The sequence below is a fragment of the Arachis hypogaea genome, chromosome 15, assembly GCF_003086295.3.
Source record: "Arachis hypogaea cultivar Tifrunner chromosome 15, arahy.Tifrunner.gnm2.J5K5, whole genome shotgun sequence".
In the NCBI taxonomy this organism is placed as follows: Eukaryota; Viridiplantae; Streptophyta; class Magnoliopsida; order Fabales; family Fabaceae; genus Arachis; species Arachis hypogaea.
In genome coordinates, this window is record NC_092050.1 from 119,061,851 (window position 1) to 119,076,301 (window position 14,451).

The window sequence follows — 14,451 nt, forward strand, 5'->3', positions numbered from 1 at the left end:
CATGAGAAATGCTTCAAATTGCTGGAGAAGCATCAGTGGGGCTTTTGATCACATTAAAGAATGATTTTCTTGGTGCATTGAGGAGATTAATCAATCCTTTTGGTACGACACCTGGTCTCCCCTTGGTAAGGTTTGTGATTTGATTCCTTATGTTCATATTTATGATAGTGAATTAAATATTGATGATGCCTGGGTTTATGTTGATTAGTATATTGAGTGGTTAGAACTCGAGTGATATTTGTGCTCTACTTCACAGACAGAGATGTTGAAGGCTAGTCTTGTCTAGGTTTTTTTTTTTTTTCAGACACCAAAAAATAGATATAATCTAATGCTACACAATGGTAGTAATTACTTCCGAAAGTGCTACACAAATACATCAAGAGTACCACCAGGAGTAGTATTAAACTTTATTACATCTCTCTTGAAGCATTATTTTTTAATTCTGCTCCGGAAAACACAGCGTAATTGCTAGGCTGAAACATATATATTGAAGGAGTACGTATATTCTTGACCTAGCAATAATAAATCAGTACATACGAAAATAAGGTCTATTTTACTCCATAAATTATTATATAAATTAGACCAATAATTCTCTCTGCCTCCACCACCAAATTTATGGTGAATTAATACATATGGATTCTCAGGTCACATGTTTATTTAGATTTGTCATTTTCAGCCCATAGCTGTGATTGGCACAGCTTCTAGCAATGACTTATTATTGGTTTTGGCAAGTTCATCATTTGGGCCTCCAAGAATCTTGTCACGGATCATGGGAACAAAATCCTCAAAGCAATCCTCCAAGCATCGGAACTTTTCATCAGGGTACAGTGTTCCAATTTCAACATCATTTGAGCCATCTGTGCTGAAGTTAACTTGGCAACCCTTGATGAAAATGTCATGCGTGAATGAGGCTACAATGCTTTCAGGTATCAAGTTCGCTGCATACACACACACCCCAAAAGGTAATAACATCCATGCAATAGAAAACATTTTTATCCAAAAACAATATATTTAATAATATCACTTTTACAACCACGTTAGCTAAACACAAAAAATAATCATTAATTAACCATCAAAATAGAATAAATATTAAAATATAAACTAAAAATAAATTAGACAATATATATTTATACATAAATATATATAGCGATTAATTTTTAACATAATTTAGAATTTTTGTAAATTATTTTATTTGGTTAGAACTATTTAATTTTTTTTCCCTTATATCCTTATTCCGTAATTCACAATGTTTTAAATTTTCTAAAACATGTAAACTATATAAGTGATCCATTAACATATTTTTGTGATGGTTTCGAAAATTATAATTGCCGTGCACATAATCAACCCAAGATCTTTTGAAGGCAGAGGAAGCTAATTTTGAACTACAAAAGGACACTTTTAAAATAGGTTATTAGCTTTAAATATATATAAAAAATTATACACATTTAGTTACCATTTTTATTTTCCAGATATAGTTATTTAATTTATTTCTTTTTAAAATTTCATATTTATATAAATACTAAAATCAAAGTATAAATATAGAGTATTATAAATTGATAATTATATTAATTATATTAATAAATAAAAAAATCGATTTTACAAGACAATTAAGTCGCTAATAATAATCGAACCTGCAGCTGCAGCAAGAAGATCATCTTCTGAGATGGTAACTCTGGGAATTGTTCGACCAATTTTCTTTTCCCATAAAGAAGCAAGCTCGTTGACGCTGTAACAATTCATTGAGGGTCTAAAATGAACGTTTTTGTTCAGTGTTCTAACATCATCAACTGCTTTCATTGTCAACCTTCCAATATCATTTCCATCAACAAAGTAAGCTGCACATGAAACTATTCTTCATCACCAATTCGTTTAATTAATAAGTTTTTTGCTACTCTAAGGAAAGAACGAAGCTAGCTAGCAACGGTTATAAAAGATGAAAAAAACTAGAAAAAAAAATAGGACATAAAAGTGATATAGGATGGTAATTTTTCAATATAAAAGATACATTAAAAATTAATTAAACAATATATATTATATATAAATATATAACGGTTAATTTGAATGATTAATTTTAATATATACATAATATTTTTAAATATATATATAATATTTAGTTACAAGATTAGAAGGAAAAATAAAAATTAAGTGTATTATTTTTTTTAAGAAAATTATAGTAATATATTATTTAATTATTTGCTTTCCAGGTCTATATTAATATTTTGTACCCCACCATTGAAAAACAAAGCAGCGAAGATAAATTGCCACCAAACTTTCTTCGTCTGTTTTTTTTTTTTTCGTTTTATTTTTGGCCTGCTTGATATAAAATCCTAGACATCACGTTTTGATCCTTGACATTGAATCTTGATAGCACATGCCAAAATAGATAATTGATATATGATTATAACTTTAAAGAGAACTGTATTCCATATTAAGAAAATAATGGCCAGCTTATGAACGTGTGTGTCCTCGTTAGATGAAGCAAGGATTTCCATTTTATTTCGCAATGTAAAGGTCTGGGTCCTTTTTTGGGGGTTCATTTTTCTCTCTTCAATCTTCATATATAAAATATGCCAAATTACAAATGTCATGTCAATTTAGGGAGTGACGTGGCGAAAATACAGAGAGCATGCATGGTAAAGCAATAGTTCATAAAATGAGTGGAATGTGCGATGTAACCTACCGTCCAAATATACCGCACATGGGATAACCTACTAAATATTGACCTTGATATAATTATAGTAGTAAAACTCAAATAAATCTTCAATCTTTGTAAAGTATGTACCTGTATTCTCTATTTTTGTCTATGCAAATTTTATTTGTGGGTATTTTTTAATAAAATTAGAAAATATTGGCACAGAAAATTAGATAGAGAAATGGTAGGTTAAATGTTAGTGTTATAATAAAATGAGATGCATCAATATTTAACAAGAAGAATAATAAAAATAATCAAAGAGAAATATTAAGGATTAATACTTTTATTAATATAAGATAATACTTTGTACAAACGCTTTATTTTTTATATTATTAAAATTTAAATTTAGTATTTAAAATTTAGAATTTGATCTTTAATATTTAAAATTGGCCAAATATTGACCAAAGATAATAAATTTTATTAGTTATATAACATTATTCATAATTAAAATTAAAGATTTCAAAAATTAACTTTTTAAAGACTAATATTTAAAAAATGTAAATTTTAGTAGGACTAAAATCCTAATAATAATAATAATAAATGAGATGTTTTTTATTCTTATAAAATTTAAAAGTTTTGATTTTTTGTCGATTAATATTAACATTACAAATTAAATAGTGACATTAGAAGTCAATATTTAATGGAAATTCTTAACTATAAGTACTAAAACTAGTTCTCTTAGACCAAAACAAAAACTTGCAATTTTTTGAGGAACCAACAACAAATTACTAAATAATAATAATAGTCATAATAATAATATGAATAAATATAGAAAACCAATTTTTAGTGTCTTTGAAATTTAAAGGTAAATTCTATCGCATTGATATTTGATCGGCTATGCTTTATGATATAGAGTGTTGGGCGGCCAAATGAGAGAACGAACATAAGTTAAGTGTGGTAGAGATAAAGATGTTGAGATGGATGAGTAATCATACGTGATTGAATAGAATAAGAAACGAAGATATAAGAGAGAGAGTTGGAGTAGCACCTATTGTAGAAAAGATGGTAAAATCGCGTCTTAAATGGTTTGGACATGTGAAAAAAAGACCAAAAGAATACTAAAAAAATGGATGAAATAGAAGATAGACAAGAGGTGAAAGGTAGAAAAAGACAAAAAAAAAACTATCCATAAAATGGTCAAATGAGATTTACACGTAAATAATTTTTATATAAATATAATATATAATAAAATTCAATAACGTGTTTTAATTTATGTAACCGACCTCTCCTAGGGAGACCTTCCCTAGTGAGATAAGACTCTGATGCTGCTGTTGTTGTATAGAAAACCCATTTTTTATTATAAAATTATTTCTTAATTCTCATCTTTCCTTGGTTGCACTCTAATAATACATAATTGATGATATGGGAAGCTACCTTTAATGTTGCCATCACCATAAATTTGAAATTGGTCGATGGGAGGAGGGAGCTTAGAAGGATGACAATTGTCATAGTAAGGCCAAGAAGCAATGGAATTGCAACAGATGTTGGTGAAGGGGATCCCACTCTCTTCAACCATGCGTCTAACTACGCGTTTCTCTTTGTACATTGTTAGCCCTGGCTCCACAGGCTCTGCCCTGTCCACGTCATGCCCAAACTCTGATGGCAAAAACCTCTGCATGCATACCATACCACTATCATTTCAAATTTCATTTTCCATAAATATTAAAAGTTATAATTCATCTTTATAATTATTTTTTACTATTTAAAAAGAATAAAATTTTAAATATATATCATTTTTAAGAATCAAAATAATAAAAATTTTAAATCTTTTTATTTAAAAATTAAAAAATAATTTTAAAAAATAAATTAGAATTCTTAATATTTTTTCTCATTTACTTAAGAGTTTCTTTTGAGCTAATTAGTTAACTGCATATAAACTAAAATTTATTTATTTATTTATTTATTTATGTAAGTTGATTTTTTGAATTTAAAATGTAACATAAATTTTGACACTATAATAACAAATTATTTATTTTAAAAACTTAAATAATTGATAAATAAAGATAAATGAATGATTATATATCTAAAAATTTCTTCTAACTACAACTATGAATAAGCTCTAATAATAAGAAATTTGATCGTATACATGGAATTTTAAGTTTATTTGAACCATATTAGACCAGCATATCGGAAATTTCTAATTTATTTTTTTAGAAATTATCTCTATATAATGAAACAAAAAAACCAAATAACTTGAGCTAAAAGTTTTGTCCCGGCCCACCAAATTTTTAGTGTCTTTATTTCATAATTAAGTCTTTAACACATACTATATTAATATCATGTGCACCTATCTCTTTAAATGACTAAATAAATTAGTTGTTTATTAGCTAACAATAAATAATTAATTAGACTAAATGAATTATAAAAGTTATTTTCAACAAATAATAAAATTATTAAGCTCCGAGCAAAGTGGAGAATGAATAAAAATATTAACATTTACACGTGTACTACTATAGCTATAGGAAAAAAAATCTTGTGTAAATGTAATTTTTTTAAAAAGTTTCTAGTGAATTTGATTAAAAAATATTTTTAAATACTCTTAATTGTTTAGGTAATTAGAAAAATCCAAAAAAAAATCAAATAAATAAAGAATGAATCCAACAAAAACTTTTTTCACCTTGATAGTCTTCACAGATTTCATGGCATCTATTAAAGTAATCTGGTCCAGAACATTGCCCCCTCCAACAAGAGAAATGACAATCTCTATCTCATTGTCTTTCAAAATTTTCTCCATTTGATCCTTATCATTTATTACCCCCTGCAATAATAAATAATAATACAAAATTGTAATGACATGCAAACCTAACCTTTGAATTTTGTTTCAAACACTGAAATATAGAGATAAAAAAAATAAAAATTCAGAGATGATTTTCAAATACAAAAATATAAACATAGATTTAAAGAGACAAAGACAGATAGATATTTTCTATTTTCAATTTTGGAAACAACTACAGAACATAGAAAAATTTCTAAATGTGAAAAAATAATTAAAAATATGTCTTTGTCATAAAATTATGTACTTATTATTTTTAGGTTAATTATAGTGTAAAAATGTAAATTAATACAGAAAATACAGAAATTCATTTTAAATTATATATATATATATATATATATATATATATATATATATGTTACTAGTGATGTTAACACTATACAGCATAGTTGTTTTCAACTAGAAAAACACAATCTGTACAGAATAAACTTTTACAGTAGTGTCCCTTATTTTAAAACCTATGCATGCATGTCCTGAATTTGGATTGAAAGAAAGTATATATCTCGAAATAATAATAACAATAATAATAATTTCCACTTACATGAATGAGTGTGGCACCTTTATCCTGAAAGGATTTGAGAAGGGCAGCCTTGGAGTGCATTTTATGGGGAGGCCGAACCAGCAAACAAGTGGGATGTCCGAAGGCAAGACTCGCCTTTGTCACAAATTGACCCATAAAGCCGGTCGCTCCGATGACCAGAATCCGAGCCTTGGTGGCTGAAGGAATGGTGGCGCTCGACACAGTCATGTTAGAAACCTAATACTTGTTTTGTCTCCCTCACAAAAATAAGTACTAAAGAAGAGTGACTATGTTGTGCATGCAATACCACCGGGTGGTATTTAGTTTTTATAGGAAAAAAGAGCGCTCTTACTATAAAATTATTATGGATAAAAAATAAAATATAAATGTTGACTCTTAGTCTCTTACATTGACCCCGCTAATAGTTTCCACTTTTCAGCTACTCTTCAACACGTGCAGGAACTTAAACTCATCAAGTGAATGAAGAATTCGACACCGGAATTTTAATTTTTGAAGTTTAGTTCTCAACTTTCTTTCTTTGACTGATAGCTGGGTAGCATCTTGTATAATCAAGCGCTTAAACTGGGATGAATTTTCTCAATTTTAATTTTTCTTTCAAATGATTAAGTGTGTTTTTTTATGAGCAATGTGAAGTAATTATCAAAATTTATTATTTTTTGTTATTATTTGATTAGCAATAATTTATATATATTTATATGTGTTTACATATAAAAAATATATAATTTATATTTATATTTTCCAAAATTTGTACACATAATTTTTGGATAATATTTGACAATAATAATTTGTAAAATATGTATTTATACACATAAATTAATATAATTTATATCCATATTTTTTAAAATTTATACATATAAAGAATAATTTAATATTTATGATAGTCAAAATTATTAAAAACTGATGGCTCCTATAGTTTTTTTTTTTAACCATATTACTTTAACAATCATCTTAGCTGTATATAAAATATTTGAAATTAACTATTTATATAAAATATATATTAAAATATAAAAAATTATTAAAATTAAATTAAATTATATATATTTATATACAAATATATAATGACTAGTTTAATTTTTTACGAACATATAACATTTTAGTACTTTTAATGTTTATTTTAATCAGTTTAGGCATATAATAATGAGTAAACTATTTTAATTCTCGTATATTTTATCGAATCAAAATATAGTCTTTATTTGTAAAAAATATAAGTCCCATTAGTTTTTATTAGATTTTTAAGAGAATTTGATTTATAAGCAGTATTTGTTTCTGAAAATAGAATAAGATAAAATATTAAGAACAAGATATAAAAAATAAAGATACAAAATTAATATTTTTATATTTTATTTAATAATAAAGTAGAATAAAATATAAAAATCTAATTCATTCTTATTTTTTTCATTTAAAAACTTTGAAAAAGAAAATATAACAATAAAAAATATAATTATAAAAAATTAATAAGAATAATAAAAGAAAAATAAAAAATAAGTTGTATTTTTTATTAGTGTCTCTGTTTCTTTTCTATCAGAATAGACATAAAATATATTAATTCAATATCTCTAAACATAATGTCTCTTTCTAGTCATATCTCATCTGTCAAACATAATTTATATTTTTATATCCCTATATCAGTTTCATCAAGAATTAATATAACCCCAATTTTTCTTATAGAAACTATTTTAACTCGCTAAAACTTACGAAAGTTAAAATGGCATATATATTTTACAAGAATAAAATAGAACGTTAATTTATACAAAATTGTACTTAATTAGCTTTATTAATTGAAAAGATACATTCCAAAATTATCACACCATTGAAGGAAAAAGAAAAATATCCAACACAGCAATTCAATAAGTTGGTACCACATAACATCAAACTAAACTATATTACGTTTAATTAGTATCATTATTGACCATATTTTAATTTATTTGAGTTCAAATAAGGAGTTAATTATTTTCAATCAATATATATCAGTCAATTTTCTTTTTTTTTAAATTGTTCTTTTACTCTAAGTTTTATATCATAAATTTTAAACATAAACTCTAAATTTAAAATCCTAATCTTAAATTATAAATCTTCCAAAAAGTGAAAATTAAGAAAACAACTTTACAATAAAAAATAAATTAATATTAACTAATTAAAAGTTAATTTTTATACTTATTCATTTCATTTACTGCTGCTTTCTGTCACACAATCCCGTTATTAAGGTAAGAAAATATTCAATATTTATGCATGGATTCCCCCAAGGTACCAGCTCAGTTTTTTATTTTCAAGGTACAAGGAAACATTCAAATATTCAACCAATGAACATTTTAGGAAGTTTAATTCTATATGGTTTTATAATTTATACCCTCCTATATAATAAGTAATTTAGGTGTAAATGGTTTTGAAAAATATGTTGTAATTTTCTGAGTTAATGAGTTATAATTATGAATAACAATTATTTCTATACATACATTTTAATTAAAAAAGATATGTAGCAACTATTAGAGAGGTCATCATTGCTTCATAATATTAAGGATATACATGAGTTTTAATATAGAAAGGAATAAAAATGTTGTCTTCACCTGGTCCCCCTTAAATTTATGATTCATTAATCATAACCTAACCCCGGCCGCGCTATAGACTTCTCATGATGGACGTTATTACTTTAAGATTAATACAATGTATATAACATAAATTCCCCTTACTTACCGATAATTCAGGATCGTATAGCGCTTGTTTACTGCAAAAATATAAAATATACCGTTGTGTTGTATATACAATTTTTTTTTAATCAAATCTAATTAAATTAATTTAAATTTATCAAAAATAGATATACACTCCAACAAATGTTTAATAGCATAAACGTTAATATAAAAAATGTTTCTTCTCTTTCGATTAAAACTGAAACGATCAAATTTTAAATGACTTTAAAAGTCTCTCAAAAATTTCTCAATTTTTTTGCAAAAATTTAAGAAAATCTCAAAACTACGTTTTAGATCTTCATAAAAAAAATACAAAAATATTATTAAAGGTACTGTTCATTAATCGTCCAATTTTTTCATTTTTTTCTTTTACATTTTCGATCGTAAAACACTAGATAGTTATATTTCTATTTATTTAATAGATTCATTTTGTGTTCTTACAATAAAGTATATATTATTGTTCTCATTATACTGTTCATTTAGTGATAACATTGTTAGGCCAATGTAAAAATGTTACGTAGTATTTTTTGTATAGTTTAACTTATATATGCATGTGTTTTAAGGATTTGCATGTATTTTGTGTATTTTTGAATGTTTGCATGTTTTGAACTGGTGTGTAGTAATCAGTAACAACTTTCGGTGTATTTTATTTGAATTGAGGTGCATTTTGTGTTGTTGTCCTCTTTTTTACGTAATTAGGCAACAAAATATTGTTGTAGTGCTTCTGATATTATTTTGTACATATTTGAATGATTTGTATGTATTTTTGTTCATCTTTGAGAGATTTTGTTCATGAATTTGTTGTAACTAGTCCATAAAAATTCGTTGTAATATTTCTGGTATCATTTTGTAAATGTTTGATTGAGTTTCATGTCTTTTTGAACTAACATTCTGTAATGTAATCAAAAAATAATAGCAGTGTATTTAGTTTGTCTTTTGGTGTATTTTATGTGAATTAAGATGCACTTAGGGTTGTTGTCTTCTTTTTGTTATCATTAGGTCATAGAAGTTGTAGTATTTCTGATTTTTTTCTTTTGTATGTTTGAGTGATTTGCATGTGTTTTTGTCCATTTTTGAGGAATTTTGTTTATGAATTTATTGTAACTAGGTCTTAAAATTTTGTGCATGTTTGGTTGAGTTGCATGTCTTTTTGAACTGATGTTGTGTGATACAATCGAAAAATAATAGCAGTGTATTTAGTGTGTATTTCACTGTATTTTATGTGAATTGAGGTGCATTTGATATTGTTATTATCTATTAACCTAATTTTTTATTTTTTACAAAAAAAATGACAAAAAAAGTTGTTGAGAGGAGTACCACAAAAAAGAAAAGACTAAAATATAATATAAGCATATATATGTTAGAACAATTCAATTTTTTTTGTATAAATACAGTTATGTAATATAACTTTTATTTATTTACAAAAAATTCATGATTTGAGATGTTTCACAAGATCTATTTATGATATATTCATAACATGAACAATAACAAAAAAAAGGTATTGTTGAAAAATTGGGATTTGTTGCTATGATGCATATCCCAACTTTAAATGTGCCACATAAGCTCCTGAAAGAATTGACTATTGAAAAAATTATTTTAAGAAATATAAAAAATGTGTAGGTTAAATTTTTACACTGCTTAACTATTGAATTATTTGTGTAACTATATATTTATTTAAAACAAACATTTTTAAAAAAATTAAAAAAACTAATTTTAAAACAAATAGTAATATAGTAAAATGGAACAAAACAAAAAAAAAATATAAAAAGCAAATCTCATTTTCATAAAAAAATCACACAAAAACTGAAAATACACGGAATACATTCCCAAAATAAACTAATTTATAATTCCAAATGTACAGAAACTGAAAATCAAATAGATTTATCAAAATAATAATTCAAATTCAGAACACTTACATTATATTCAAATTCGAACCATCAACCATGAACAACAATTTTTATGAACAAAAACAAAATTATTCAACTATATAGAATCATAAACTGCTAACGAACTACATTAACTAGATTCGAACCACACCTCAGCCACTTGATTTGATTCCAAACAATAATTCAATTCACACTAGTTTAATTGACAATCTAAACTTGAAAATACACCAAAAGCATTTCTAAAATAAACCAAATTATAATTTTAAATGCACTAAAACTAGGAACGAAACAGATTTATCAAAATAATAGTTCAGATTTAGAACTCCTACATTATATTCAAAGTCAAACCATCAACCATGAATAGCAATTTTTACAAACAAAAATAAAATTATTCAACTACAAAATCTATCATAAAACTACTAATGAACAACATTAACTAGATTCGAACCACACCTCAGCCACTTGATTTTATTCAATTTACCCTGGTTCAATTGACAATCTGAACTTGAATTATTCATTGTCTTCAAAAATGAATACATGTTCAAAGTTGATTTCACTGCTTAATTTTAAAAAATTTGATCCAAATCTTTAGATCAGATAAAAGAGCATTAATATTGAATGAAGAGAACGCAGAGAATACAGAAAAAAAAAAGAACGTAAAGAATGCAAAGAAGGAAGAGAATGTAGAGAATGCTGAAAAAATTTGAAAAAGAAAACGAAATCTGCATAAAAAAGGTAGCTAGTTATATATATATTCATGCGTTAAGTCAAAAGTTTATTAGAAATAATGGCGCATAGAGATAAATTAAATTAAAACTATTTCATTGGACTTGTTAATTAAATAACTTGTTGGATATAAAAATTAATTATAAAATATATGCTATTGTGACATGCTTTGATAATAAATTTTAAATAATTTTGTATATATTAAATTTATAACTTTTATGAATTATTAAATTTTATTAAATAAAAATAAAAATATTATAAAATAAAAATATTGGTGGACTTTAATATTATAAAACACTTATCAATACATAAATAAATTATTTTGTTACATAATATTTTAAATAACAAGTGTAACCTTTTTGTTTCTAAATAAATAAATATAAATAATATAAATATATAAAAATTACAAATCTCTTTCATTAGTTAGGATCAATTATTATGCGGAAAAATTTTATACTATTAAAAATATATTAAAATGTTATTTTTAATTACAACAAATAAAATATAAAATAAAGTTATTTTATTATATATTACCTGAGAGATGATTAAATTGTTTCATTAAAAAAATTAAAGGACTACTTTTGTTAACCCATTAACTCGTAAAGGACAAAGGTTATCAAGTCTGATTAACTTATCTTATCCCTACACCTTTTCTATATAAACCTTCACATATGCTTTGCTATCTTCACTTATCTTTTCAAGCTTTCATTATTTCCTTTCCTCATTTTTAGGGGTGCACATAGTGTGTATGAAGTCGAATTTGATGTGATTTAGATTCGATCTAAAATATATACTGGATCTATTTGTTAGACTCGAATTCGATCCTAGACCGATGAAACCAACATATTTTTGGGTCACAATTATACCAGGTAAAAATCGGATAAAAATCGGACCATTAACATTACATTATGTTGATACATTCTTGTAAGTTAGCATATAAAAATATCCAAATTTTTAAGACTCCAACCATTATTTGATATGGTAAAATTCACTTAAAAAAATATAACAAGAACTAACCCTTCTTCAAAATTAAAGCATAACCACAATCAATACTAAAGCATAACCACAATTAATATTAATATTGTCTAATAACACCAAATATTTAAATCAATACAAATAATACAATATTATACATTAGTCTAAAGTCTTATGCATTCTAAATATAAAACATTAACTTATAGTCTTATAATGACTAATAACACAAAATATTAAGGTTTGCAATACTTAAATTTCGCATAAGAATAGCCATGATCCATTACTAATAATATAAAATATTAATTGTGTATGATGACCGGGTCACCGGGCCGAATTCGGATGATTCGAGCTATGACCCGGACCCGATCCAAAATAATGACCGGGTCTATTTTTAAGTGTTCTAAACCCATTAAAATCACACCGAATTAATCCCTAAAGTGTTCGAAGTCGGGTCGAATCTTCATCGAAGCGGACCATGTGCACCCCTACTCATTTTATACTTGACCTTTAGAACCATGTGAGATGTTCTATAAATCTGGTATGCTAAAATAATGAATATATTTTTCTTTTACCAAATATATGTTATTAATTAACCTTTAGAGAAACGATACAATCCTTTAAGGACGTGGTTTAATCCTTTATCTCAATTACATCTAAAGAAAATCTTCCCCTAAGATTCTTCTTCTTGATCTGGCTTTGCATCCATAGATATAGTGTTAGAAGATCCTGAAATTTTTCTGTGAAATGAAAGGAGAATGTTTTCAATGATCTAGTGTGTTCGACCGAAAGAATTAGGAAACCCCAACAGAATAAAGAGTTTGAAGAAAATTTAGCAAAAATTTTGTAGCATTTTGTTTCTTACGTTCTTTTTTCTCTCTTTTTATAATGTTTATATCTAGAAAAGATTTTTAGTGGTTTGAATTGTGGTGGCTAAAGGTGATTTTTTATTGACTAATAAGTGTTTTGTGGACACTTGGTACTGATCAATGTAAGAGAAGCGTTAGTCACAAAATTAATAAAAAAGACTATTATGTAAAGCGCACCAAAGACAAAAGCATAAGTGTATGCTCAAAAAGTGTTTTTTGTTCATGTGGGTCATTAATTTATTATTGGATCATGGTCCTTGTTTTGATGAGTTTCGTTTATTTTTTTAAAATTGTATACTAATATGTAATTTAACGGTCATTCGAAAATAATACAAAAAATTATTTAAAATTATATTTAAATTAAATATTATTTTAAAATTTTAAATTTATTTTAAAAATAATCAGTTAGATATAGTTTGAACGTATATATTTTTAATTTTAGTATTTATATTTAGTATTATATTTATTAATTTAAATTAAATACTATATAATTTTAAATTATAAGTTAGTATATATAAATTATATTAATTAGTTTATTATTAATTTTAAGGGTAGCTAGTTAAAATTAAACATTGAAAAATTTATTTCTATTGAGCATTGGTGAGTTGCGTTGTCTCCGGTTAGGAATTTATTAAAATAGGGATTACTTCGTTGGTAGCACAGTCCCAACCGACAATCAACTCCCCGTCATAGTTTGGAAGGACAAAATATGTCACAATTCAAAACCAATAAAAATTGGGAGTTTTACTTCTCGGGTCATCTCCCAATGCAAGGACCTAGTGATCAATGAGTGTACAATTTTGGTTGTGAAGGCAACAAGATTTTCAATGAAGATATGAACAATTAAAGAAATAAAAGAACATTTAAAATTGCAAGTAATAAACTAATAAAGGAATTAAAGAACTAGCTATGTAATATAGACAAATAAACTATAAAGGTGATTGATGTATGTATGTGTATGTATGATTCAAAACATAAATGGAGTCTTGACTTGGGATGAGCTAGGGACCTTTCCTTGTTGAAACCACAACTATGACAATTGTAATGGATTAATCTCACTTAGTTAACACTCACATGGGAGAGTAAGTCAAGGAGCTTAGTTGTTCTTAATTCACAAATTCTAACTCACTTGCTAATTACCTTAGCAACAAGTTAGCTTTAGTGGAAACAAGAACAATTAACAATCCAAGAATTATTACTAAATGTTGGACATTCCAACTCTAGAAACCCAATTGTTCATTTTTTCCAAGTCAAGAGGTGGAAATTTAGCCCATAATTAAACTTGACATTTCCACAAATACTTGGTGG

General features: G+C 25.7%; 1 protein-coding gene across 1 annotated transcript; it reads right to left on the minus strand.

Annotated features, from left to right (window-relative positions):
- Positions 1-483: 483 nt before the first annotated feature.
- LOC112750525 (leucoanthocyanidin reductase) lies at positions 484-6,299 on the minus strand. The gene is made up of 5 exons (XM_025799286.2): positions 6,007-6,299; positions 5,310-5,450; positions 4,067-4,304; positions 1,632-1,835; positions 484-938 (listed from the first exon to the last, which is right to left on the minus strand). Exons 1-5 carry the CDS (start codon positions 6,211-6,213, stop codon positions 673-675), a joined length of 1,056 nt encoding a protein of 351 aa, XP_025655071.1. The 5' UTR covers positions 6,214-6,299; the 3' UTR covers positions 484-672.
- Between the last annotated feature and the right edge of the window lie 8,152 nt (positions 6,300-14,451).

Coding starts and splice junctions, on each gene's coding strand:
- LOC112750525 (XM_025799286.2), bottom strand. CDS start 6,213: ATGACTGTGTCGAGCGCCACCATTCCTTCAGCCACCAAGGCTCGGATT. Junction 1,836..4,066: donor TGGTGATGGCAACATTAAAG/GTAGCTTCCCAT, acceptor TTTCATGTGCAG/CTTACTTTGTTGATGGAAAT. Junction 939..1,631: donor TCTTCTTGCTGCAGCTGCAG/GTTCGATTATTA, acceptor GTGTGTATGCAG/CGAACTTGATACCTGAAAGC.